This window comes from Salvelinus sp. IW2-2015, linkage group LG13, assembly GCF_002910315.2.
Source record: "Salvelinus sp. IW2-2015 linkage group LG13, ASM291031v2, whole genome shotgun sequence".
Classification (NCBI taxonomy): Eukaryota; Metazoa; Chordata; class Actinopteri; order Salmoniformes; family Salmonidae; genus Salvelinus; species Salvelinus sp. IW2-2015.
The window spans coordinates 43,833,841-43,861,831 of record NC_036853.1 but is presented as its reverse complement, the minus strand read 5'-3'; the positions used below and the strand labels follow the sequence as shown (position 1 = coordinate 43,861,831).

Sequence of the window (27,991 nt, the reverse complement as noted above, 5' to 3'; positions counted from 1 at the left end):
AACCATTGAAAAGTGCTCTGGAGGAGTGAGAGGCACTCTGTCTCTTAAATTGTGTTGATAACGTAACACCCATTCACTACATTTCCTAGCGATTTGTTGTTATCTGGATTTTATACTTTGTAAATACAAACTGAAAACAGAACATAAACGTCGCCTTACACACCTTGAGGGCAGAAAATACAATCTAAATCTCCTTTTGAGCAGAGTATGGTCTTACCTGTGTGTGATGTGGAAGCCAGGGAAAGTGTTCACTGTGTAATTCCCCATGACCTGTAGGCTAATATGACTGGAGCATCTTCTACCCTGACCTGGCAGAGACCCTGCTGAACACAGTCAACATTGGATTTTAAAAGTAGGAGGTTCCTCTCGGTAGATAAGTTACGTTCCAGCTAATACAGGACAGTTGTATTTTTCATAGTGATAGAAGCTAAATACATATCTAGAATGGAATTAAAAGCATATGTGCCTTCAGAAAGTACTCATACCTCTTGACTTATTAAGTGTTACAGCCAATATTGATTAAATAATAACTGATATTGTCTTGCCTCAATAAGTATTCAACCCCTTTGTTATGGCATGCCTAATCAAGTTCAGGAGTACATATTTGCTTAACAAGTCACATAATAATTTGCAGGGACTCACTATGTGTGCAATAAGTGTTTAAAATTATTTTTGAATGACTACCTTATCTCTGTACACCCCCACCTACAATTATCTGTAAGGTCCCTCAGTCGAGCAGTGAATTTCAAACACAGATTAAACCACAAAGACCAAGGATGTTTTCCAATGTCTCTCAAAGAAGGGGACCTATTGGTAAGGAGACATTGAATATCCCTTTGAGCATGGTGAAATTATTAATTACACTTTGGATGGTGTATTAATACACCCAGTCACAACAAAGTTATAGACGTCCTTCCTACTGTAACTCAGTTGCCAGAGAGGAAGGAAACCACTCAGGCATTTCACAATGAGGCCAATTGAGCCCCAGAGTGGAAGTGTCATAATACCCATAAAACATAGCGGTCAAACAGGGAAATGGTCCAAATAATTTCTTCTGCCATTCATATTTCCAATAGGGGATTTAAAAAAAAACTTAAGATAAGGTCAGCGTTTTGTGTAGACTTACCCTGGTGAGATGTTTTCATAACCACGTAAATCTCTCTTGGACAAGATGACTTATCAATATATTCAGCTCTATTTACTCTCGGAGTCTAAAATGCTAATTAGCCTCAAAGTAGACGTAATGCAAAACTACAAATCAAGCTCCTGCATGTCATCTCTAGCTGATACCGTTGCTAACATGTATTGTGTCAAATTAAAACTTACAAGACAGCTCACAGAATTGTCCATTTCAAGAAATGTTGCAAATGTATTCATTACTACATTTAGTAAACAGATAGTTAATCCAGATTCTTACCTTTGCCTCGATTCGGCAGTCTCGTTCAGATCATCATGGTATTTTTTTATGATAGCTACATTAGCATCTAATTAGAGTTTCATTTTTAGGGGGTAAATACAGGCGAATATATTGATAAAAGTCACCTTGTCCTAGAGAGATTTACACAGTTAATAAAACATCACATCTGGGTAGGCCAACATGAAAAACGATTGGAACCATTTCCCTGTTTGACCGCTAGGTTTAATGGTTATTATGACTCATACCGTGGTACTCTATGGTGACTTTAAAAACATGGTTGTTTAATGGTTGTAATAGGAGAAAACTAAGGATGGATCAACAACATTGCAGTTACGCCACAATACTAACCTAATTGACAAATTGAAAAGGAAGGAAGAATACAAATATTCCTAAACATGCATCCTGTTTGTAACAAGGCACTAATGTAATACTGCAACAACAAAAAAATATGGCAAAGCAATCAACTTTTTGTCCGGAATACAAAGCGTTATGTTTAGGGCCAATCCAATACGGTAGTACTGTGTACCACTCTCCATGTTTTCAAGCATAGTGTTGGCTGCATCATGTTATGGGTATGCTTGTAATCGCTAAAGACTGGGGAGTTTTTCAGGATAAAACAAGAAATGGAACGGGAGCTAAGCACAGGCAAAACCCTAGAGGAAAACCTGGTTCAATCTGCTTTCCACCAGACACAGAGATTAATTCACCTTTCAGCAGGATAATAACCTAAAACACAAGGAAAAATCTACAATGGAGTTGCTTACCAAGAAGACCGTGAATGTTCCTCGGTGGCTGAGTTACAGTTTTGACTTAAATCTACTTGAAAATCTATGGCAAGATCTGAAAATGGTTGTCTAAATTTTGAAAAGAATAATGAGCAGGTGTGGAAAGCGCTTAGAGACTTACCCAGAAAGACTCACAGCTGTAATCACTGCCAATGGTGTTTCTACAAAGTATTCACTCAGTGGTGTGAATACTTATGTAAATTAGATGATTTCTGTATTTCATTTGCAAAATTGTCTAGCAACATGTTTTCACTTAGTCATTATGCGGTATTGTGCATAGATGGGTGAAAAAAAAGCACTTTAATTTTGAATTCAGGCTGTAAAAACAAAATGTGGAATTAGTCAAGGGGTATGAATACTTTCTGAAGGCACTGGACTACAACACCTTGGGCCTTATTGCTTAAATATACACACATGCTATCAACTCATCAGCAAAATAGGAAAAGATCTCACACAGCTGAGTTTGCTTGGTGCAGGTGTGTGGGAATAATTTGATGATGATATATCAAGAGCAATTTGCAGGTTTTCCTTTTCTTTTAAGATATCAACATTATTACCACAAACGGCAAACAGACCCAGTATTTCTCTACCTTGCCATTGAAACGTACCTCTGCAGGCTAGCGTAGCCACTTCTGTGAAGTTTGTCGCTGATGCTCTCAGCAGGACTGGGCTGAACTCCAGAGTGCTGTCCACTTTGGATAACAACTGTATTTCCTAATAAAAAAAATAGATACAATATAAACTCCTGCATGGGTAATACTGAATACATATTAAATAGACTCCATATGAGTACTCTGAGTACTCGCACAGAAACTTACCTTAACATAAAGTTTCTTTCCTCCTGAATTCAACATATAAATTCCTATTTTTGGCTCCCCTGTAGGACAGAATGAAGACATAATAGGTTAATGACATGTTATTGACAGAATCGAATAAATACTGTACTGCTGCCCAACAAAACACAGAAAATTGCACTTCTCTCTGTCGCCAGTAGGTGTCACTACGCACACAAAATGGATACATCCACCTTAAGACAGACAGTCAATAATCTTCAGGGCTACTTGACATCCTCTTAGGTACTGTGACTATACTCCATGCACATAATCTAAGAGTGTAATGCTGATACTCTATGATGCCCATTCCAAGGTAGAAGGTAAATGCCCCATCTATCCCATTCATGCATGCCAATCACATCTGTTGTGCACGAGACAAAAAATGACTGATAACACTCCTCACAGGTCAGATGACTGTGACAATTAACTTAAAATTAGATCTAATGTTACTCACTAGGTGGTTTCAGTTTAGTTTGATCTGGACAGTAGCACTAAGTGAAAGGAGGTGATTACGTTTACAGTATGCTGTGATCATAAAAACCTGAGTGCTCTACTCTACAGCAGCAGTGCAGCAGTTTCGTGGGTGAAAGCGCTGAGCTGACACTTCAGGGCTGATTTCCTTGGCTCTGGCAATTCCTTTCAACCTCAGGTTTCTCTGCAAGTGAGACTGTGGATGAAAATTACCTGTGCTACCGTTCACGCTTCACCTCCATCGATTGCGTTGTATTGGCAAACCAATGAATGACCAACCGTTCACTGGGAGTCACTAAATTCACCGTTTTAGTACCGTTTCACAGAAATAAAATGTTGTAAACTGACATGACCCAGATTAAGTCTACTATTAGATTAAAATGGAAATGGAAAACATCCCTTAGTTGTTTATGATGTAGAAGTCAGTGGACAGAAGAACAAGGAAAGAACATCTAATCACCCATGTCTGGCCCCTAGTACAAAACTGTAAACAATGGTTGCATCCCAAGTGGCACCCAATTCCCTATATAGTGCACTACTTTTGACCAGAGCCCTATGGGTCCTGGTAAAAAAGTAGTGGACTATGTAGGGAAAAGGGTGCCATTTGGGACAAATACAATGTTAATCTACCATCAATCTACAGGCCACATGCCTGGTGTGATAGGGATATTCTAGCAGGGAGATGTGGCCTACTCTACAGAGTATAGTCCGGCCTTGATAAGGGAGCACTAATGGTCCTGTGTATGTAATATGGGGTGTGGTGGTGATGAGGATACAGGATGAACTTGCACCAATGGGCTGATCTGAGATCAGTTTTGCCATTTCCCCTTTAATAGTCAAGATGAGAATTTGGGGAAGGACATGTTTTATTCTACAACTAGCTGTGGTAATATGCTAAATGGCTCAGCAGTGGTAAGGCTCCCAAATCCGAATCAGTGTTTCTCCCAGATGTTTCTTTAGGTGGGGTGCAAAGGTCCCTAAACCCGCAGACTACCAACATTCTGTATTAAAACCAACCAACATCCTAAAATATTTTAAGTTATTCCTAACTCTCATGCCTTACCCCACCTCCACCCCCAAAAACTAGTCCCCTAGCCCCGACACCCACCGTTGGCAGAGCCGCGGCCCGTTGCTGGGGCGACCAACAGGACCAGGATGTGCTCGATGATGTAGGGCTTGAGCTTGTCCAGGTCAGCGGGGCGTTCTGTGCTTTCCGACAGCCTGATCTGGAGGTTGAGTCGCTGCTCTACCCCGGCCGCATGGTCCTCAACACTCTGGAAGCAGGACCCCTGGGGAAACGGCAGGAAAGGCTTACCAGTTACACAGAGGGAGCAAAGAGGGAGAAAGGGGGAGGGGGTTGGTTGAATAGAGCAAAGAGAGAATGAAGAGGAGTGTAGAAAGAGCGATTAGTGGGAGAGTGGAACGTGGAGAGTGATAGGGGGGCAAGAAAGGGGGGACAGAAGGAGAGACAAATGAGTAAAATTGTGTAAGAAATGTAAACGAGGAAGAGATGAAGAATGGGAGTATACTAAAAGAGTGTGTGTGTGTGTGTGCATGCGTGTACAAACACACACACACACAGTATATACATAGTCAGCTAGAGGCAGAACTATGGGCAACAAGCTGCTTCTCTCCAGTCCCTCAGCACTGTACCTAACCCGCTCACTAACCCTCCCTTTAATCTGACAAGATCAGTATCTGAGGGGTGCAAAGCCCGGCTCAAACCAGGCCTTGTCGTTTTAGGAGTAGGAGCAACTCAGGCCTGGACTTAAGAAACAGACAGCTATCTATCCCTGGCTAGACGCCACAGGGCCTGAGCCTACAATAACAAACACCAAGCCCCTGTGGATACAACAGACATACACAGACTACCGGCCACTTCCTGAATACGCCATATTAGTGCTTATCCCCCCTGACCATAGGAGTTGGCTATACCGTACTAGAAGTATTCACAAGGCATTGTGAACAAACAAACAAAACAAAGTTGGGTTAGGTTTGAGAGATAGAGTGGTGTGTAGGGCTTGCGTCATGGTGGTGATTGCGCCACCTGTGTTTAGGGAAGCTCCTGGCCCAATTAAAGGTCTCGCGAGGAAGCAATTATGTTCCTAGCAAGTGGTCTCACTATCCTTGGGGCTTCTTGTGGAACCAGACTGCAGTCAGATATCACAACACCGCAGCTCACTCAATAGATGTTTGAAGGAGTATGTGTACAGGACAATTTCATCATGAGCAATGATTCTGCAGTAAAGTTTAGAGCCACAATTCATGTGACATAGGTAATAACCGATTCTGCAGTAAAGTTTAGAGCCACAATTCATGTGACATAGGTAATAACCGACTACAGGAGAATAACCCTTGTGATTATCGTGAATCCAAGAAGATAGTGAGTACACACAGTTAAGGAGTATTCAGCACTCATGTTGACAATAGTTGGAAAAAAGAATAAAATAAACAGTAACGGCCATAAGTGCTATGAAAATGCCTGTAATATCAACGCTCAAAGTTATTCTTACAGTTTGCATGGAATTTAAACGTTTAGCCTTTAAAACACAAATAGGTTGTCTCGAAAATATCAAGTGGTCATACACATGCATTTCTGTTAAGTCTGGCATCATTTTTTATTCGATTTTGGTCTCGTGTTCAATTTTGAACTAATATAAAGCATTTTTCAGTCTTTCAATTTACATATTGACAACATTATTATAAAAAGTTATGAGATGCCCAGTACCTGCGGCTGGCTGTACATGCTCTTGGGTAAACTGCACTCTAGCAGTAGCCCCAGGATAGTGATGTTGGAAGAATCTTCCTGTAACAGCGTAACAGAGAACAGAGTCAATGGTAGAAACTTACAATCAAGGAGGTTGATAACTCAGCCTTCATTCCAATGCTCTTTGATGAGATGAATAGCTGGAAAGGTCATGTTGATTAGACTAAATAAATTAAAGAGTTTCATTAATCCAGATTAAAGATCGAAATTACATCCACCACTCTTTTAGATGGAAGTCTAATGGGACTAGTGAAGAAATAAATACAGGCATGTGTAGCATAACTAACAAACTAAACTAATTATGTGAGGCTATATTAAGCAAAACATTGGTAACATACAGTTGAAGTCGGAAGTTTACATACACCTCAGCCAAATACATTTAAACTCAGTTTCACAATTCCTGACTTTTAATCCTAGTAAAAATTCCCTGTTTTAGGTCAGTTAGGATCACCACTTTATTTTAAGAATGTGAAATGTCAGAAAAATAGTAGAGAGAATGACTTTTCAGCTTTTATTTCTTTCTTCACATTCCCAGTGGGTCAGAAGTTTACATACACTCACTTAACAACCTCATGCTAATCGCATTAGCCTACGTTAGCTCAATCATCCTGAAGAAGTTTTAATGAAGCAGCCAATTGAGGACTTGTGAGGAGTCTGTCAAACTAGACACTCTAATGTACTTGTCCTCTTGCTCAGTTGTGCACCGGGGCCTCCCACTCCTCTTTCTATTCTGGTTAAAGCCAGTTTGCGCTGTTCTGTGAAGGGAAGAAAGTTATTTGGTTCTGGCCATTTTGAGCCTGTAATCGAACCCACAAATGCTGATGCTCCAGATACTCAACTAGTCTAAAGAAGGCCAGTTTATTGCTTCTTAAATCAGGACAACAGTTTTCAGCTGTGCCAACAATTGCAAAAGGGTTTTCTAATGATCAATTAGGATTTTAAAGTGATCATCTTGGATTAGCTAACTTCTATTGGAACACAGGAGTTATAGATGCTGATAATGAGCCTCTGTACGCTCGTCGTTTCCAGCTACAATAGTCATTTACAACATTAACAATGTCTACACTGTATTTCTGATCAATTTGATGTTATTTTAATGGACAAAAATGTGCTTTTCTTTCAAAAACAATGACATTTCTAATTGACCCCAAACTTTTGAAAGGTAGTGAACATGACCAGCATTATTGCCCTCAGTCATTGAACCCTATGACCTTTGTGGTTCTAGACAGGGTTATTTACTGTAAAGTCCTTTGTGACATCTGTTGATGTAAGAAGGGCTTTATAAATGCAAAACTGATTGATTGATCTATCAACATGACCTGAAGGTTATCCCAACTACAAGGCAGATCTCTTTGACATTACTATAACACAAGTCTTCACTAGTCAAGGCCTTATACTTAGGTGACAGTATTCATACATGACAGTGTATTTGGATTGGTGCGTAGTGCGTTATTTAATATCAAAAGTGGTGGTGAGCTCAAAGCTACAGTACACGCTGTGAAATAACAGTAACCTCATCCAATGACTTGGTGTGAGAGAGAGAGAGACTTAATTTCAACCTCCCCACTAAAGAACCAGAGAGAAATAAAGATAGAAAGTGAGACAGAAATAAAGTGACAGAGAGTAAAGAAATAAAGGGAAGGGGGAACTAAATTTGAATCCTGCTGCCAAAACTCGGTCTATATTTAAACCTGTTCATATGTTCAGCAGCTCAACAGGCCGTGATACAGCAACACAAACCACAGACACCGTACAGGAACGACTTTACTCACAACGCCTGTCTACCTCGCATAAAAGTACATCCAGATCAGTGAAGAAACTCTATGGTTATGTCCCAAATGGCACCCTACTCTATTTATAGTGCATTACTTCAGCAAAACCCTATTTTCTATATAGAGCACTGGTCAAAGGTTATGCACTATATAGGCAATAGGGGGCCATTTATTTAAGACGCAGCCCATAAATTGTCTTGTAAAACTTCAGTGTTGTAACAGAAGAAGAGCGTGAATTAGTAGTCGATTATATAAGTAAACCATTCTGAGAAAAAACAAAACAACCATCTTGCAAAAAATGTTTAAATAAAGACTAGAAGCAAGTCTGAGTGATTGTGAGAACGCAGCCAGGCTGACATTTTGTAACTGCCACCCGCTTCCTGTTGCCGAGGGTAACGCTCATCCGAAGAAGCCTTGTGTCGCTTTCACTCCTTCCCTTGATGTTTTTGTGGGTGCGAGTGTGTGTGTGATGAGACTGTTTTCATGCTCCCTGTGTGCGTGTGTGTGTGTTTAGGCACAAGTGTGTGATTGTGTATACACAAATATGAACGTGATTGATCATGTGTGTGCATGCATGAATGTGTATATACCTTGTGTGTGTGCGTACGCCTCTCATGTAAGTGTGTGTTTATGCCTCTGTGTGTTGGGTTATCTCTGTATCGGGACTGGCAAAGAGGGGAAGATAGCTGCTGGCTATCAGATGTCAGACAATACAGCAAGGCCTGCACACTGCAGAGCAGGGCAGAGGGCCATGCTAGCAAGTTTTCTGTGGTAAATATTGTGGTAAATGTGTTTGTTTGTTGGTATGGCGTGTGTGAGTCTTTATAGTACTGTGGTAAACATATGTATCCTGTTGCCACATGTTGTCTGTTGACTTTCTTGCCCAGGAACAATTGCCTGTTGGGGAATAAATCAAGTGTATTGAGTTGAATGGAATGGACGTACCTGAGTTTGGCTTAGCTTGATGCTCTGGATGTGGGGGAATATGAGGACACTGTCCTTCCTATTGACCCCATTTACAGAGCCCCGGTGGACACCCAAACCAAAAACCTGGGTGAAAGGACATCACTGTTAAAGGGACAGTAAATATAAATTACAAAAATTACTTATTTTACCTTGAGAGATGTTTAATGTGTCAGAAGAGTGTGCAATCCAAAAGTGGAGTTTCATTTACTTGGCCATATTAAAGGGACTGATTAGACCACAGAATATTAAATCAAAGGGAGTGAATGAATCCAAGGTAGCATGCTAATGTTGCTTATGCTAATAGTGACCATGACGTATACAACACTGGAGAGTGGATCATCATAATATCAAAATCCCCATAGTTTATTTCATGGAAACTTAAGTTAGTTAATGATTGGGTGTACTAAATTGTGCCTTTTCACTGATAAACAGAATATATTTAGGCCTAGGCACCCTTACCTCCCTACCAAGAACCATGAACTAATGCTTATTTAACTATTAATAGGGCTGTGGGCTTTAATGTCACTCTGTTAACACCCATCTGCTTTGATGCGTCTTTAAAAGGTCAGGGGTCAATGGTGCCAAATATCACATCACAGCCATTACTTCCTGTGTTTCAAAACGGTTGCGAAACTAACTTCAACATGCCTTCCACCAGGCACACAATGTTCTTTTTGAGTCCATATTAAAAACAGATCCCTGGTTGTGGGTCAGGGCATACGTCCCAAATATAACCCTAGTCTATAGTGCAGGAATATTTTTTAAACTATTTTAAATAAACTTTTACCCCATTTTCTCCCCAATTTCGTGGTATCCAATTGGTAGTTACAGTCTTGTCTCATCGCTGCAACTCCCGTACGGACTCGGGAGAGGCGAAGGACGAGAGCCGTGCATCCCCCAAAACACAACCCAGCCAACCCGCACTGCTTCTTCACACAATGCCCGCTTAACCCGAAAGCCAGCCGCACCAATGTGTCGGAGGAAACACTGTACACCTGGCGACCGTGTCAGCGTGCACTGTGCCCAGCCTGCCACAGGAGTCGCTAGAGTGAGATGGGACAAGAACATCTCTGTCGGCCAAACCCTCCCCTAAGCCGGACGAGCTGGGCCAATTTTGCACCGCCCCATGGGTATCCCAGTCGCGGCCGGCTGCGACAGAGCCTGGACTCGAACCAGGATCTCTAGTGGCACAGCTAGCACTGCGATGCAGTGCCTTAGACCACTGCGCCACTCGGGAGGCATAGCACTATTTTTGACCATAGTCATACGGACACTGGTGAAAAGTAGTGCAGTAAATAAGGAGCCGTTTGTGACGTAGACCGGAGAGCATTAGTATCATATGCTCATATCACTACTGACCTGGTAAGAGAGCACCCCGTGGGCTGATGTGTTTATAAATAATGAGTTTTCTACGTTGCCCTCCTCCGTCGGGAGGAAGACTAGTTTAAATGAGGCCTTCCCTCTGGGTGGGATTACCTGAAAGCAGAGAGGACACGGGGTCAGGGTTCGCTGAAAGGCAATGACTACGTTACAATGTCCATACTAGCATGGCTTCATACATGACTTCACACTCAGTAGTATGCTGGTGAGGCACACAACTTCCACCACTTATATGAGAATCATGCTGAGAATGATTTGTGGGTTAATTTCAGCGTGGAATCGTTAGGAGAAAAAGTGATATGCAAGGATGTAACATGCACTGTTGTCAGAGTGTGATGCAACGCTGTTGTGCTTGGTATACTTTCTAAGCAGAGCAGGGAAATTCTGTGGGTTTCAATGGCAGTTTGAGAGTTTAAATAGCTGTACTGGTGGCCCAAGGGACTGACATGAGAAAGAGGGGGGAGTGGAGAGAGGTAGACAAAGAGAGGAAAAACAGAGAGAGGGGGGAGTGGAGGGAGGTAGACAAAGAGAGGAAAAACAGTGTGAGAGAGAGGGGGGAGTGGAGAGAGGTAGACGAAGAGAGGAAAAAACAGTGTGAGAGAAAGAGAGCGCGCAAGGGAGAGAAACAGAGAAAGAGGAGAGGGAAGCAAAATAGAGATTGTTGCGAGAAGCTGGATGGAGTGGGGTGTGGTTGAGTGAGAGGGGGGGTGGGGAGTGTCCGAGGGAGGGCACACACACTCACCCTTCTGTGGAACGAAGGCATGTGAAAATGTCTGCTGGATGTAAACATTGACAGCAGTGTCACTGGGAGTTCCTGGCTGGGGTTGTGTATGTATATGGTTTCAGCTCTTGGCAGCCCCAGTGGCCTACAGAGAGAGAGAGAGAGAGATAGAGATGGACACAACAAGCACCTCTCATTGTTCTATCCAGGCATAGTAAACATCAAGCTTTACTGAACAAAAATATACATGCAACATGCAACACTTTCAAAGATTTTGCTGCGTTACAGTTCATATAACGAAATAAGTCAAATAAGTCAATTGAAATGAATTCATTAGGCCCTAATCTATGGATTTCACATTACTGGGAATACATATATCTGTTGGTCACAGATACCTTAAAAAATTGGATTAGAAAACAAGTCAGTATCTGGTGTGACCACCATTTGCCTCATGCAGCGCAACATCTCCTTCGCATAGAGTTGATCAGGCTGTTGATTGTGGCCTGTGCAATGTTGCCCCAATCCTCTTGTGCGAAGTTGCTGGATATTGGCGGGAACTGAAACACGTCGTACACGTTGATCCAGAGCATCCCAAACATGCTCAATGGTTGACATGTCTGGTGAGTATGCAGGCCATGGAAGATCTGGGACATTTTTAGCTTCCAGGAATTGTGTACAGATTCTTGCGACATGCGGCCGTGCATTAACATGCTGAAACATGAGGGGATGGCGGTGGATGAATAGCACGACAATGGACCTCGTCATGGCATCTCTGTGCATTCAAATTGCTATCGATAAAATGCAATTGTGTTCGTTGTCTGTAGCTTATGCCTGCCCATACCATAACCTCACCGCCACCAACGTTGACATCAGCAAACCGCTCACCCACACAACGCCATACATGTTGTCTGCGGTTGTGATGACAATCGGACGTACTGCCAAATTCTCTAAAACGACGTTGGTAGAGAAATGAACATTCAATTATCTGGCAACAGCTCTAGCGGACATTCCTGCAGTCAGCATGCCATTGGAAGCTCCCTCAAAACTTGAGACATCTGTGGCATTGTGTTGTGTGACCACGTTGCACATTTTAGAGTGACCTTTTATTGTCCCCAGCACAAGGTGCACCTGTGTAATGATCATGCTGTTTAATCAGTGTTAAATACTTTATCGCAAATTGGACATCGAGAAAGTAATATTTCTAAACTACTATGAAACTAACTTTTGTTTGAGTACAATTTAGACATTGTCACCTCATTTGCAGTTTTACCATGATTACATTCTAGTTACCGCTGTAGTTATAGAGTAACTTCAGGGCATAAGAGTACGACTCAATGCAAAGTGTTTCCGGTTGTGTCAACACTGACATAGCATCAACACTTGACAATGAACTAGAAATGTCCCTTTAATAGTGACGTTTCCTCTAGGGACAGATCTAGGATCCACTTCCCCTCCCCTAATCCTAACCTTAACCATTAGCGGGGGGAAACGCAAAACTGACTCAAGATCAGTGTCTAGGGGCAACTTCGCCCTACACCATTTTATTGACTACAAGTTAGCACTTCCTGAAAACGAGGAAGTCACTTTTGCTCCTCTGACACTTCTCTGGGGCCGACATCAAAGGAGAAACCGTGACATAGTTCAGATCAACCATAAAAACAAAGCGAGTGCAGCCTGCTATTAAAAGGTCTATGGTGACCTTTGGAGCTATGCTTAGCGCTCTCCATTTAGCCTTTTAATATTTAGATGTGTTTGTAATAAAAAGGGGGCCCAGCAACAAAGGCAGGAGTCACCACAGTTCTGTAAAATGTCCCTCTTAAAGGAGAGATTTGCAGATAAAGTTAATAGCTGCAGATGCAAGCTTTCCTCATGCTAGTGTCAACATAACCATAAGCAAGGAATATATAAAATACACCTGCTAGTAACTTTTAGAGCTACTGTACAATGTGAAGTCATTGGATAGGTCAAACTCCATTTCCTAACGTGATTAAGTTAGATAGATGCGTTTAACCTTGCCTATTTTATAATCTAGATGTTTCCTCAATTCAATGCTGATGGCAAAAGACAGCAGAAATTCCATCCTCTTTATGCGAAGCTACTGCCTGTCCTAGCCACTTGTATCACATGACTGGGGACCTGCATTGTAGTGGGGACAGGGGGGTTTGTTGTGTGTTTAAACAACGGGATGACAGTAAATACTGTGAAAGTAGTGCACTACACATAGGGAATAGAGTGCCCATATGGCTCTGGTCAAAGTAGTGCATTATATAGAGAACAGGGTGCCACTGGGCTCTGGTCAAAAGTAGTGCACTATATAGGAAAGAGGGTGACATTTGGGACACAACTTCGGTCAATAAAGGTCTATTTGGGCATGCCTGGTTCCCTCTGCGCTGCCTGGCAAACGGAGAAAGAAGGGTGTGCTAATGTTGCATATCAACACTGTATATTGCCATTGCTGAAATTACTGGGCTGTTGGGTTAGCCTAGTTAGCGAATGGCTAGCAAGGCTAGGGGGCGGGAATGAGGTTGAGTTTAACACCTTGTGCTGGTGTTATGGCTGCTTTGCTTGATGCTACTCTAGCAAAACAAGGGCGTGAAATTTTATTGTTTAAACACTTCAGTCATATAGCAACCATTGTCCGTAGCAATAAGGTATGGACCTTATTGAAACTGTTCCAGTTTCAACTGTTCTGCCTGCGGCTATGGAACCCTGACCTGTCCACCGGACGTGCTACCTGTCCCAGACCTGCTGTTTTCAACTCTCTATAGACCGCAGGAGCGGTAGAGATACTCTTAATGATCGGCTATGAAAAGCCAACTGACATTTACTCCTGATTATTATTTGACCATGCTGGTCATTTATGAACCTTTGAACATCTTGGCCATGTTATGTTAGAATCTCCACCCGGCACAGCCAGAAGAGGACTGGCCACCCCTCATAGCCTGGTTCCTCTCTAGGTTTCTTCCTAGGTTTTGGCCTTTCTAGGGAGTTTTTCCTAGCCGCCGTGCTTCTACACCTGCATTGCTTGCTGTTTGGGGTTTTAGGCTGGGTTTCTGTACAGCACTTCGAGATATTAGCTGATGTACGAAGGGCTATATAAAATAAACTTGAATTGGACGAGGGTACATCCTAGGTCGGACCTAGTGTTTACTAGTTTGTTAGAGGTTGGGAATGAGGTATTTCTCAGATTTAGAAACAGAACTAATTAACAAATAGATATCTTGGATACTTGGACCAATTGATAAACAAAATGAAAATGGGAAATAAACAGACCTTGGAGGGGAAAAAATGTGACTATGGCTCAAAATAATTAATAAATATGTCATAGGATACATTTTTTCAGCTGCAAATAGTAGCAGTGGTGACAGCCGTCCAAGCACAACAAAGAGTCTCGCTATTCTGGTGATTGTTTTGGGAGCGGGGAGGCAAACAGCAGAGTTCTAAACATTTCCCCTTGGGTCTGACCCTATTCAGCCTTGTGCTTATGGGAAGAGAGCTGAGCTGCTCATGACCTTATTTGGTCGTCATCTGTCTGTTCCTTTGGCTTCCTCTGCGTTTAAAAAGCCCCTCCGCTTTATACAGAGAGCTTCTCCACTTCTACTGCTTTTTATCATCACTTTCTATGCATGTGCTTCTTCTTGGGGGCTTCCGGTGACATAATCCAGACAAGGTTTGGTAAAGGTTACAGATATTTTGTTGATTTTGGCATACGACGCTATTCTAAATGCTTTTTCCACATTACTCTTATAACTGTCGGATTGTGATTTGGAGTCGGTGTCTTTTGCACCCATGTGTACGTCTAGAAATGAGGTGGTTGGTTATAGTAGCTCCAAACACAGGATTTATCAATGTCTTGACATTGGCTTATGTTTATGTATCCTTTTTTATGAATCCTTTTCTATGAAACCAGGTGAGAGTGAGAGAAATAAACTCACTGTGTCCCAAACTCCAGCGATGGCGGCTGGAAGCGCAGCGGCCTTCCATTCTCCGGCACGTAGAATGAGGAGCTGGCGAAAGAAAGACAAAGAGAAGAACACATTTATGTACACCTATCAACTCAGCGGAGTTCCAATAGGACCTTATCATATGAAACAAGCGAGCGCTCGGGCGACTTGGCAAAACGCTGACTCTCCTATCTAACAACACAGCCAGAGTGGTGGCCAAATCGAATCCTCTGAGACACTTGATCGTCCTACTCGTAAAAAACTAAATACATAAAAAATATAACAAAAGGCAGAGAGGGGTGTCAGAGATGATGAATTAGGGGGATTTAAACAGAAGTCTCCCGCTTGCCAAATCCATTTCACACCCCATTGGGGGGGGGGGGCTCGAGTTGAAACACGACAAAGACAATGAGAGTTCTTTATTAAAAGAGCTGCTTTACAGTGTCTTTGGGAAACTCAAGCGGCATGTGTTGGGAGTTGGACTAAAACCTGCTTTCATCAACACCAATGTGGGTCCTTCTATTTGTGATTGGAATTGTACTCATTTCAATAAGGAAGGTATAACCTTGTTTCTGTATGTTTATTAGACACCAAACAGAAGCAAACTGGGAGAGACTGCCTGGACTAGTCCAATGAGAAATTAACTATATTTTTCGTTGCAAAATGTTTTTCGTTGCCGTAATGAACATGCCCCTAAATTGCACTGCAAGCGAGCGTCAACTCACGCAGCAATACAACGCAGCCAATCGCCAGTGACACCGTTACAACAGAAAGTGGTGGTTTCTAATTCTGAGCTTCAATAAGAATAGCTCTCGGACATCAGACATCACACACATCTACTTCAGTTTCATATTAGAAACTCTAAACTATCAGAGGTGTGAATCCAATGTTGTCAAGGAGATTTCAATGTTGTACAATTGGCGCATGTACAGTATATTCGTTATGCATCTTATTTATCAATCGTGTACGGCATACAGATACAGAGCCTTTGAGCGGAAAATCGGTCAGACAGCGCGAGAGCTGCGGCTACAGCATCTCAAACAGCAAACGCATACATTGGCAACGGAAAGCAGGCTTCATCACTGTCACACACCACTTTGCAATGAGCTGGAGGCAGTATGCATATACTTAATTGTTTGAAACCTGACCGTATTAATACATATTATGGAGGCATGTCTTACCTTGCTTCAAAGTAGCCTCAGCCAAAAATCAGTCCATATCCGTGGAAGCAATCATTTAATATAAAACTTTATTTCACTGTCCAGTAGCCACAATCCTAGTCATATTAGCAACCCGTGCTAGTTGTTGCATATTAGATCTCCCCTCTTAAAAATTGTCTAAAGGATACTTTCATCTCGGTCACATGAAACCACTTGCATGTGCGGTGCCCTTTTGACAACGAGGTTATCCTGCTAATTGCATTATGGAACGAACATTCGCAAGTAGACTACTGCCTTGTATGCATTGCTGCGCTTATGTGAATAAATAATAGTTGAGCAACATTTTAAGCTAAACGTTGTGATCTGTTGCATCACATATTGTTATGTAGCCTATTAGGCCTACTGGATGTATGAATTAGGGATCTATCGTCCCACAACTGTCCCAGAGTCTGTTTGGAATAGGGAATTTCTTTCTAGACAAGGTGACCAATAGAATAGGTAAACCTTTCTACTATGGGGGATAGTAGATTGACAGGCTAGTGATTTTGCTGTTGGTTACTTGTCTTCGCTGAGGAAATGTAAATGTGGACAGTTATTCTAACATCTTCAAAGTGCACGTCAGAATTCAGTAAGAAGGACCGCACCCCGTTGCATCCCCGACTTGCATGTTCTGTTTACATTAGTTACCATAATCTAAATGTGATTTGTCATTCTGAGCACCATGGGTGGACGACCTAATCAGGTTACACATCCAATGCATATGGGTCCGATCATTTCTCAAATGTCCGGTAAATGAAAATCCCGTCGGGTAAATGAAAATCCCCCAAATGGAAACCCTGGCTGGGTTCTAATGTTGATAAACATGTTTATTTGACACGTTGATTGTTGGAATGGATGGGGATGCCCATAAACTAGCTCAGTGTTTCCCAATCCTAGTCCTGGGGACCCAAATTGATGGGGGGATAAAATAAATAGATAGTTACATATCGGGATATAATTTACCATATATCGTATTGTTACGCAACAGGACTGTTAAAACGAGCTGCCTGCTAATTATCTACAGGCTGTTTCAACTTGTCAATTTCCAATTATTTTCTAACAGTTTGAATTGAAGTGTGTTCCGCCTCCTCATTAATTAAAATATAAGTAGCCCATTTCAGTGTTGAGGACAATTTATGTTTGAGGCTTAACTGAGCCGGACAAACTTCCCTCTTCGAGAAGAGCCCTTCCCCATTTTTTCTGCACATGAAGTATGCAGTCTTGCACAAACTGGCACATTTTCTGACTGGCGCTCACATTGTTGCATTGTTGTTTTCCTTACGAATAATAACTTTGGACATGTGTGCGTTGCTATCAAAGTAATTGCCTTATTTTCTGTATATTGTGTTGTTTCTACTGTAGCATACAGTATATATGTATGTATGTATGTATGTATGTATGTATGTATATATATATATATATATATATATATATATGTATGGAGCATAATGTATTCACAGTTTTATTCACGTTTTCAAGTACTGATGACAAATAATGCATTCTGATTATTGCATAGATTGTAATGGACACCTAGGATGTGTGTAAAAATCTTTCTTGATATTTTGTTGTACTGATTATAATGAGCTACTGCTAAGATATTTGCCAGCTATGTGTGGCACCATGTTTGTTGACATTATACAATGCATTCTGGGTGTCACGTAAACGTCTGTCAGACCAAAGATGTTATAATGAGGTGAAGGAATGGTTCACCTATCTTTCGAGTAAACTTCCAGAAGTGAATGAAGGAAAGTGGATGATCGTAGATGACCACACCCCCTTGAACATGCATACTGCAAACAGACCAAACTCATCTTATCTTTGGTTGACGCGAAAAAACAAAAAAATGGCAGCTCGCACATCAGATTACTTCTGATTTCTAGAAAGTGTTTTACTCAATTATTTCCATCAACTCTGAGCTCACCTGTGAAGTGACGATTTATAAATAGTAACTGCTATTAGCTGATTAATATTAAAAACGAGAGAGTGGTTTCTGTCAGCCGAAAGTTCTCTAAATACGTAAATCTTCCCTTAGTTAGCGCTAGGACTAATGTAGCCTACATTTTCCGGTTTAGATGATTGTGTATCCTGTCACTATTTCTGTGAATCTCTGAACATTACATCCAAAAATAAACTGTCCACATTCAGGACATAACTTTGTATGGACTGTGTTTGTGCAAAATGTTTGTGAAAAAAATAGTGTGGCCAGCTCAAATGCTGACTGTTGCGTCAATCGAAACTGTACGTTCTAATCACACTGGTTTGAGTGTACGCTGTAGAATGATCACACCCGTTTGTTGTAGAGGTCGACCGATTCTGATTTTTCAACGCCGATACCGATTATTGGAGGACCAAAAAAAGCCAATGCCGATTTGTTTTTTGTAATAATGACAATTACAACAATACTGAATGAACACTTATTTTAACTTAATATAATACATCAATAAAATCAATCTAGCCTCAAATAAATAATGAAACATGTTCAATTTGGTTAATGCAAAAACTAAATGTTGGAGAAGAAAGTAAAAGTGCAATATGTGGCATTTAAGAAAGCTAACGTTTAAGTTCCTTGCTCAGAACATGAGAACATATGAAAGCTGGTGGTTCCTTTTAACATGAGTCTTCAATATTCCCAGGTAAGAGGTTTTAGGTTGTAGTTATTATAGGAATTATAGGACTATTTCTCTCTATAAGATTTGTATTTCATATACCTTTGACTATTGGATGTCCTTATAGGCACTTTAGTATTGCCAGTGTAACAGTATAGCTTCCATCCCTCTCCTCGCCGCTACCTGGGCTCGAACCAGGAACACATCGACAACAGCCACCCTCGAAGCAGCATTACCCATGCAGAGCAAGGGGAACAACTACTCCAAGTCTCAGAGCGAGTGACGTTTGAAACGCTATTAGCGCGCACCCCGCTAACTAGCTAGCCATTTCACATCGGTTACACCAACCTAATCTCGGGAGTTGATAGGCTTGAAGTCATAAACAGCGCAATGCTTGAAGCATTGTGAGGAGCTGCTGGCAAAACGCACGAAAGTGCTGTTTGAATGAATACTTACGAGCCTGCTGGTACCTACCATCGCTCAGTCAGACTGCTCTATCAAATCATAGACTTAATTATAACATAATAACACACAGAAATACGAGCCTTAGGTCATTAATATGGTCGAATCCAGAAACTATCATCTCGAAAACAAAACATTTATTCTTTCAGTGAAATACGGAACCGCTCCGTATTTTATCTAACGGGTGGCATCCATCAGTCTAAATATTCCTGTTACATTGCACAACCTTCATTGTTATGTCATAATTACGTAAAATTCTGGCAAATTAGTTCGCATTGAGCTAGGCGGCCCAAACTGTTGCATATACTCTGACTCTGCGTGCAATGAACGCAAGAGAAGTGACACAATTTCACCTGGTTAATATTGCCTGCTAACCTGGATTTCTTTTAGCTAAATATACAGGTTTAAAAATATATACTTCTGTGTATTGATTTTAAGAAAGGCATTGATGTTTATGGTTAGGTACACGTTGGAGCAACGACAGTCCTTTTTTGCGAATGCGCACTGCATCGATTATATGCAACGCAGGACACGCTAGATAAACTAGTAATATCATCAACCATGTGTAGTTATAACTAGTGATTATGATTGATTGATTGTTTTTTATAAGATAAGTTTAATGCTAGCTAGCAACTTACCTTTGCTTCTTCCTGCATTCGCGTAACAGGCGGGCTCCTCGTGAGGCAGGTGGTTAGAGCGTTGGACTAGTTAACCGTAAGGTTGCAAGATTGAATCCCCGAGCTGACAAGGTAAAAATCTGTCATTCTGCCCCTGAACATGGCAGTTAACCCCCCATTCCTAGGCCATCATTGAAAATAAGAATGTGTTCTTAACTGACTTGCCTAGTTATATGAAGGAGTAAAAATGTTTTTATTTTTTTAAATCGGCGTCCAAAATTACCGATTTCCGATTGTTATGAAAACGGCCCTAATTAATCGGCCATGCCGATTAATCGGTCGACCTCTAGTTTGTTGGTACATGTGAAAGGGTTAACTTCTTATGGCTTGGGGGCAGTATTTTGATGTTTGGATGAGAAGCGTGCCCAAAGTAAACTGCCTGTTACTCAGGCCCAGAAGCTAGGATATGCATATAATTGTTAGATTGATAGAAAACACTATAAAGTTTCCAAAACTGTTAAAAATAATGTCTGTGAGTATAACAGAACTAATATGGCAGGCGAAAACCTGAGAAAATCCATCCAGGAAGTGGGATTTTTTTTATGTGGGTATTTTCAATTGAATGCCTATAGAGTATCTAATGGGTTAGGACCCAGATTGCAGTTCCTATGGCTTCCACTAGATGTCAACAGTATATAGACATTGTTTAAGGCTTGTTTTCTGAAAAATGAAGAAGAATGAGACCTTTCTGTCAGTGGACTGTAGAATCATGCAGTGCTGGTTGCACGCGTGACGGATTGCGCGCCCTTTGTTTTTTTTCTTCCCTTTCTATTGAATACGCTATTGTCCGGTTGAAATATAATCGATTATTTAGACAAATGACAACCTGAGGATTAATTATAAACATCGGTTGACATGTTTCAACAAACTTTACCGGTACTATTAGGATGTATTCGTCTGCATGTTTTGACCGCCTTTGAGCCAGTGGATTACTGAACAAAACGCGCCAACAAACTGAGTTTTTGGGATATAAAGAGGGACTTTATCGAACAAAACAAACATTTATTGTGTAGCTGGGACTCTTGTGACTGCAACCATATGAAGATCTTCAAAGGTAAGTGATTCATTTTAGTGCTATTTCTGACTTTTGTAATGCCTTTACTTGGTTGTAAAATGTTTGTATGCTTTTGTAAGCGGGGCGCTGTCCTCAGATAATCGTATGGTATGCATTTGCCGTAAAGCCTTTTTGAAATCTGACAAAGCTGTTGGATTAACAAGAAGTTAATCTTTAAGCCAATGTATAACACTTGTATTTTTTATGAATGTTTATTAGGACTATTTCTGTATTTTGAATTTGGCACTCTGCAATTTCACCGGATGTTGTCGAGGTAAGTCCCTAGTGGAACGCATGCGCCAGAAAGGTTAAATAGGGAGCCAATTTGTTTTCAGCACTTATTTCCATGACTGATCAATAGTAGTTTTTTGATGCTCTCTCATCTCTCTGAAGCAGTGAGCAAGAGAGTTTGGAACATCGAATCAAAGTATCAACCTGCAATACATATAGAATCATGAGAAACACCAGCATCGCAATACAGGTCCCTGGCAATTCCCAGCCCTACTGGGAAACCAAATGGGTGCACACACCTGATTCCACTTTTCACATGTCTTGATGATGAGTTGAGAAGTGGAATCAGGTGGGTTAGTGTGCTGTGTTATTGCCAGGGCTAAAACTAAAATGTGCATTGTGCACCTCGTTGGGTCACCAGGACCAGGCTATAAGGCTAGGCTATAAGTAGCGGGCTGGTACATTGACAAGTCCATGTACATCAACTAGGCTAGACTGTCTAGAGCCCATGGCAACATCCACCTGGCTCCGGGATGAAGTTTCCCCCCAGGTACAAATCAAGGATCAGCTTTCCATCCCCCAAGTCTAACCTTAACCATTAGTGGGGAAAATGCTAAACTGACCCAAGATCAGCATTTAGGGGGATGGAAAGCTTCACCCTAATCCATCTTCCTGAGACTGAGTGGGTTACATTGTCTTGTCACCTGCGACAAGACGGCGGTCAGGTTTGCACTCTAAAAACAGCTATGTTACACAAATAGCGTTTAAAAAAAGAAACCCACACACAGCCTAGAACATATTGTAATGGGAACTCAATTAGTACACATGCACACCCCCCCCCTATCCCTTACTCTCACCAAAAATCAACCTGTGCTTTCTATCTACACTATATATGACGGCAAGTACGAGGTCATTTTTGCCACCCTGCTGTGACCAGTGCGTTGTTTGTGGTGGCCATATGTGTGTGTGTGATGTCCCATTCCAATGAGTGACGGAGGTCCGCACTGCAGGGAGCCGGCAGCTGCAGTGTGTGAGGAGGAGAACCTGATCTGGACCTGTTGACAGAGGGCTGACACAGCTGTTCAGTGAGTTGACGGCAGAGACGGCACACTGCTTCTGAAGACCCTAACTAGCTTTAACAATATACAGTGGCAAGAAAAAGTGTGTGAAACCTTTGAATATATTGCTGCATAAATTGGTCATAAAATGTTATCTTCATCTAGGTCACAACAATAGACAAACACAGTCTGCTTAAACTAATAACATGCAAACAATTATACGTTTTCATGTCTTTATTGAACCCACTGTGTAAACATTCACAGTGCAGGGTGGGAAAAGTATGTGAACCCTCAACCAAACGTTTTCTGTAGTTGCGGATCAGACCTGCACAATACTCAGGAGGAATTTTGGACCATTCCTATTTACAAAACTGTTTCAGTTCAGTAAAATTCTTGGGAGGTCTGGTGTGAAACGCTCGAGGCCATGCCACACCGTCTCAATCGGATTGAGGTCAGAACTGACTGGGCCACTTCAGAAGGCATATTTTCTTCTGTTGAAGCCATTCTGTTGTTGATTTACTTCCGTGTTTTGGGTCGTTGTCCTGTTGCATCACCCAACTTCTGTTGAGCTTCAATGTGCACTTTTGCAAACTTCAGACGTGCAGCAATGATTTTTTTGGACAGCAGTGGCTTCTTCCGTGGTGTCCTCCCATGAACACCATTCTTGTTTAGTGTTTTACGTATTGTAGACTCGTCAACAGATATGTTAGCATGTTCCAGAGATTTCTGTAAGTCTTTAGCTGACACTCTAGGATTCTTCTTAACCACATTGAGCATTCTGCTCTGTGCTCTTGCAGTCATCTTTGCAGGACACCCACACCTAGGGAGAGTAGCAACAGTGCTGAAATTTCTCAATTTATAGCCAATATGTCTTACCCTGGACTGATGAACATCAAGGCTTTTAGATATACTTTTGTAACCCTTTCCAGCTTTATGCAAGTCAACAATTCTTAATCTTGGGTCTTCTGAGATCTCTTTTGTTCAAGGCACGGTTCACATCAGGCAATGTTTCTTGTGAATAGCAAACAAATTTTGTTAGGGTTTTTTGTAAGGCAGCACTAACCAACATCTCCAATCTCGTCTCATTGATTGGACTCCAGGTTAGCTGACTCCAATTAGCTTTTGGAGAAGTCATTAGCCTAGGGGTTCACAATTTTTCCAACCTACACTGAATGTTTAAATGATGTATTCAAGAAAAATAAAATAATTTACGTGTTATTAGTTTAAGCACACTATGTTTGTCTATTGTTGTGACAGATGAAGATCTGATCAAATTTTATGACCAATTTATGCAGAAATCCAGGTCATTCCAAAGGGTTCACATACTTTTTCTTGCCACTGTAGGTGTAGATTGCGGGGTTCACAATTATACATGAAGTTGGCATGCTCAAGTATGCTGAAGTCAGAAAAGGGAGATCTGTGTTTTAAGAATTTCATCAACATAAACGCCAATCACCTATAAAAACAGACCCAAGTATACATCAACTCCCACTAACATCACCAGAACACACAGGGAAACTCTTTGAAACCTCCCTAAAGGAGCACAAACGCAACACTTGGGCTGAAAGAAGACGCTACACACACACACACCCCTCCCTGCCTGATAACAATCAAATCAACACATTGAAGCCATGTTTTCACACTTTGGGATGGACAATCTCGCTCCATCAGTTCCAGATTGTCAGTTTCCTGTCCAAGCTTTCAACAGCTGGGATCTCGACTCACATACCCCGGGAGGGGCGCGAGAGAGATAGTTGAAAGAGAGGCACAGTGGATGGCTACTACTGTGGGCTTATTGGATTGTACAGTGTGTACAGATGTAGGGAATGTTCTGGACCGCAGAGAGATTGTTGAACTGTATGTCCTGTTTGGTGGTGCCTGTTGAGGTGACTCATATCATCAAGCAGACCTGAAGCACTGCTTGCTGTCCTTTCAGTTTCTCTGTCCTGCACTGTCCCTCACTGAGTAACAGGCTACACTGGTCCCAACTTCCTGTAGGGCTGGGCGATATCTCGTGTGGGGTGATACACTGAGGAACATTTGGAATAGGAATTTGGTTTACTTTCAGAATTGACTGGAGTTGAAATGGAACTGACCCCAACCCTGCTAATGATGGAACCCTTCAGTATAGGCTCCTAATGAGATAAAATGGATTTGAATGGACGCTGTATCAACTAAACTTGTCCAATAGAATTAAATCTGTCGCACTTCATATATTCATATTATTATAATATGCATCTTCTGCGATAAAACCCTAGTCCTACTCCAGACTCATGGTTCTAAAAAGACTTATGTTAAAATGTCTTATTCTTCAATGGTCTCCCACACGCACATAATTTTCCAATAAAATTTTAAAAAAGAGACTGAACATATACCATCCCCGAAACACGCTAATCCACCTGCAGAGGTTCTGAATTTAGTTCAGACAGACACGTTGTGGGTGGTTACGAGTCGAGAGGCATTGTCTACTGGCAGCTTCCCCCGGTCATTAACGTAGAGCAGGGGTGTCAAAGTCAAATGGACGGAGGGCCAAATAAAAAAWTTAGCTACAAGCCGAGGGCCGGACTGTTCGAATGTTCATTGAAAAAATTTTAAATGACGCATATAGTCTAGTGAACCTAATTGAACCTACTGAAAACCTAACAAATATATATTGAACCTACTCTCTCGGCAATGGTGTTTCTGCTCAGACTCACATTTAAAAAGAGTTGCCTTTTTTCTGGGCAAACTTCGTCACAAACTTTAATCATGCAGTTTTTGATGAAATCCCCCTCCGTAAATGGCCGGGCTGATTTAGCGATCTCTTCTGCCAAAATAAAACTGGCCTTGACAGCAGCCTGGCCTTGTGATTTGGCTTTTTTGAACAGAGCCTGTCGAGATTTGAGGCCTCGTTTTAATTCCTCTGCCTTTTGTAGCCTTTGTTCCATGTCTCATTCCTTGTTTTTGTCCGCGTGTTTCGTTTCATAATGTCGTCTCAGATTATACTCTTTCAGTACCGCCACACTTTCTCCACACAGAAGACACACAGGTTTTCCAGCTACCTCCGTGAACATAATACTCCGACTCCCACCTTGTTTGAAACCCCCGGTTCTCAGTGTCCACCTTCCGTTTTGCCATTTTTGATGGGTATCTGAAAGTTAATTTTACTGTGATGCTGACGACTGCTGTGCCAATAAATATTGAAATGAAGCAGCCTACTGCTCGGTGCGTCACCGTTGCATTGTGGGAAATGTAGTATTGGTGCGTGTAAAAGATCTGCGGGCTGCCGGCTTGCTGCGGTCTGCGGGCCGGTTCTAATAATAAATCAAGATCATCCCAGGGGCCGTAAAAAACCTTCTCGCGGGCCGGATGTGGCCCGCGGGCCTTGACTCTGACATATGTGACGTAGAGGATAAAATAGCCTATGAATATATTCAGGCTAGGGGTGGTTATTCACATTATAAAACAGCTTCTCATACCAGTCACTGCCAGCCAACTGCTACCACCGCTTATAGCATCCTAGGGATCTGCATCGCTGGGCTGCAATGCGGTGTGCTGTGTGGCGGTATAAAAAGACAACGGGATAGGAAGGGAGGAGGGAGAGGTGAAGGAGAGAAAGTTCATGCTGTGGTCACAGGGCATTGGGTACATGAAGGGCTTGGAAAGAGAGAGAGAGGCTGTTCGCAGTGGATGTCAGACACTGCTGGCATGAGGCTTGTGACAATTGTCTAAAAGCATTTAGAAGGACAAGCCTGAGAATGAACGGATTAGGCCTAAGTCTCACACAAAAAAAAAACTTTAGCCGGTAATCGCAGGCTTGTGCCGTACATTTTTTTGAAAAGCCAATAAATAAAATTGGTGCCGCCCAGTTGTCCGGGAGAATAATAAAAAATCCCATTACGAAATAATGCTTTTTAGCCTATTCATTGATTGAAATACATTTGACTGGTCATTCTTATCGGTCTATAGGTTAATTAATATAATTTTGTGGAATTAAATTGGCAGCATACAGATAGAGATTTTAAGTGGAAAATATCTATTAATTTGGGATCTATCATCTCACAACTGTCCCAGAGTCTGTTTGGAATAGGGAATTTCTTTCTCGTCAAGGTGACCAATAGAATAGGTAAACCTTTCTACTATGGGGGATAGTAGATTGACAGGCTAGTGATTTTGTTGTTGGTTACTTGTCTTCGCTAAGGAAATGTAAATGTGGACAGTTATTCTAACATCTTCAAAGTGCACGTCAGAATTCAGTAAGAAGGACCGCACATCGTTGCATCCTCGACTTGCATGTTCTGTTAATATAAACTACCATAATCTAAATGGGATTTCTGTCGTCATTCTGAGCAACGTGGGTGGACGCCATAATCAGGTCACGCACCCAATGCATATGGGTCCGGTACATTTCTGAAATGTCCGGTAAATTAAAATGTTGCCGGTCAAATGCCTGGCGCCACAGTTCCCTAAACGAAACCCTGCTCCAAACTGAGGCAGGCCATGTCTTGTGCGAGCTACTTTCCTCAGAAAAACACTGACTGATGAGTACCCAGTGAGTCAGGAGGCTTGCCACAGCCAGTGTAAAAATATATAGCCTAGAACAGCCCAAGGCCATTCACTTTGCCAGCCTGATCCTAGAGATGAAATCAAAATGACGAAATCTACATTCTGCCCCAAGTTAACCCTCTCACAACTAGCTTGCGGCATCAACAGCTACATTAACATCTAGCTACATGTATCTTGTTGTCGCTACATCCGTAGCCTACAAGTCAATTCTAGAAAACAACACAATCAGGACTTACACGTTTTTGGTAACTCGGTACGACAAAATAGGCCACATTGTTAACTCGTCTTTAACATGTCCAGAATGTGATCTGATCAGAATCATGTTGAAGCTTTCTGACAACAACAAAAAATCCCAGGCTACATGTATGAAAGAGGAAACAGAGCGGCTTGTTGCTTCCAGCCCTCACAATCTAGGCTTATAGATGGCTGCAATAGGGGTGTCTGACACATACAGTCTTTGCTGAGACATGTTTTACGATGTAGGATTTGCATAGCGTTGAAGGTTACAACAATTCATCTGTCATCCGGCGTGACAAGAAAGATCAGCCGTCTCCATTTTCATATTATCTGCATTTTGACTAGAAGGAAGAGACATTCGTGGGAATGAAGAGTTTTGGGGGAGAGAACAGTTAGGTCTTAAATAGCTTGCAGACACCTGAAATGCACCACGGACTAAATGTGCTTGAAAAGACAAGGCTCTTACGTAACTCAAAACCACCCATCTCCTTAGATACCGTGGTAAAAGTAGGGTATCTACACATTCACATGGACAGTGTGAAACTGTTGCTCAATATATACACTGAGCCAAAATATAAACGCAACATGCAACAATTTCATTGATTTTACTGAGTTACAGTTCATATGAGGAAATCAGTCAATTGAAATAATTAAGCCCTAATCTATGGATTTCCCATAACTGGGAATACAGATATGCATCTGTTGGTCAGATACCATAACAAAAAAGAAATGGGCCTCACAATCTCGTCACGGTATTTTTGTGCATTCAAATTGCCATCGATAAAATACAATTGTGTTCATTGTCAGTAGCTTATGCCTGCCCATACCATAACCCCCCATGGGGCACTTTGTTCAATGTTATCAGC

General features: G+C 41.7%; 1 protein-coding gene across 6 annotated transcripts in view; it reads right to left on the bottom strand.

Annotated features, from left to right (window-relative positions):
• The window catches only part of tmem131l (transmembrane 131 like), a 97,351-nt gene that overhangs the window by 28,016 nt on the left and 41,344 nt on the right, over positions 1-27,991 (bottom strand). For 2 of the 6 annotated variants that reach the window (XM_023998373.3, XM_024147422.2), the window contains exons 4-12: positions 15,048-15,119; positions 11,134-11,257; positions 10,371-10,487; positions 8,991-9,095; positions 6,235-6,312; positions 4,615-4,816; positions 3,021-3,079; positions 2,811-2,916; positions 218-323 (exon numbers count right to left, since the gene is read on the bottom strand). In XM_023998373.3, coding sequence (XP_023854141.1) covers positions 218-323; positions 2,811-2,916; positions 3,021-3,079; positions 4,615-4,816; positions 6,235-6,312; positions 8,991-9,095; positions 10,371-10,487; positions 11,134-11,257; positions 15,048-15,119 — 969 coding nt within the window. The remainder of the gene's footprint in view (positions 1-217; positions 324-2,810; positions 2,917-3,020; positions 3,080-4,614; positions 4,817-6,234; positions 6,313-8,990; positions 9,096-10,370; positions 10,488-11,133; positions 11,258-15,047; positions 15,120-27,991) is intronic. The other 4 variants (XM_070446306.1, XM_070446307.1, XM_023998374.3 and 1 more) reach the window with 3 other exon arrangements.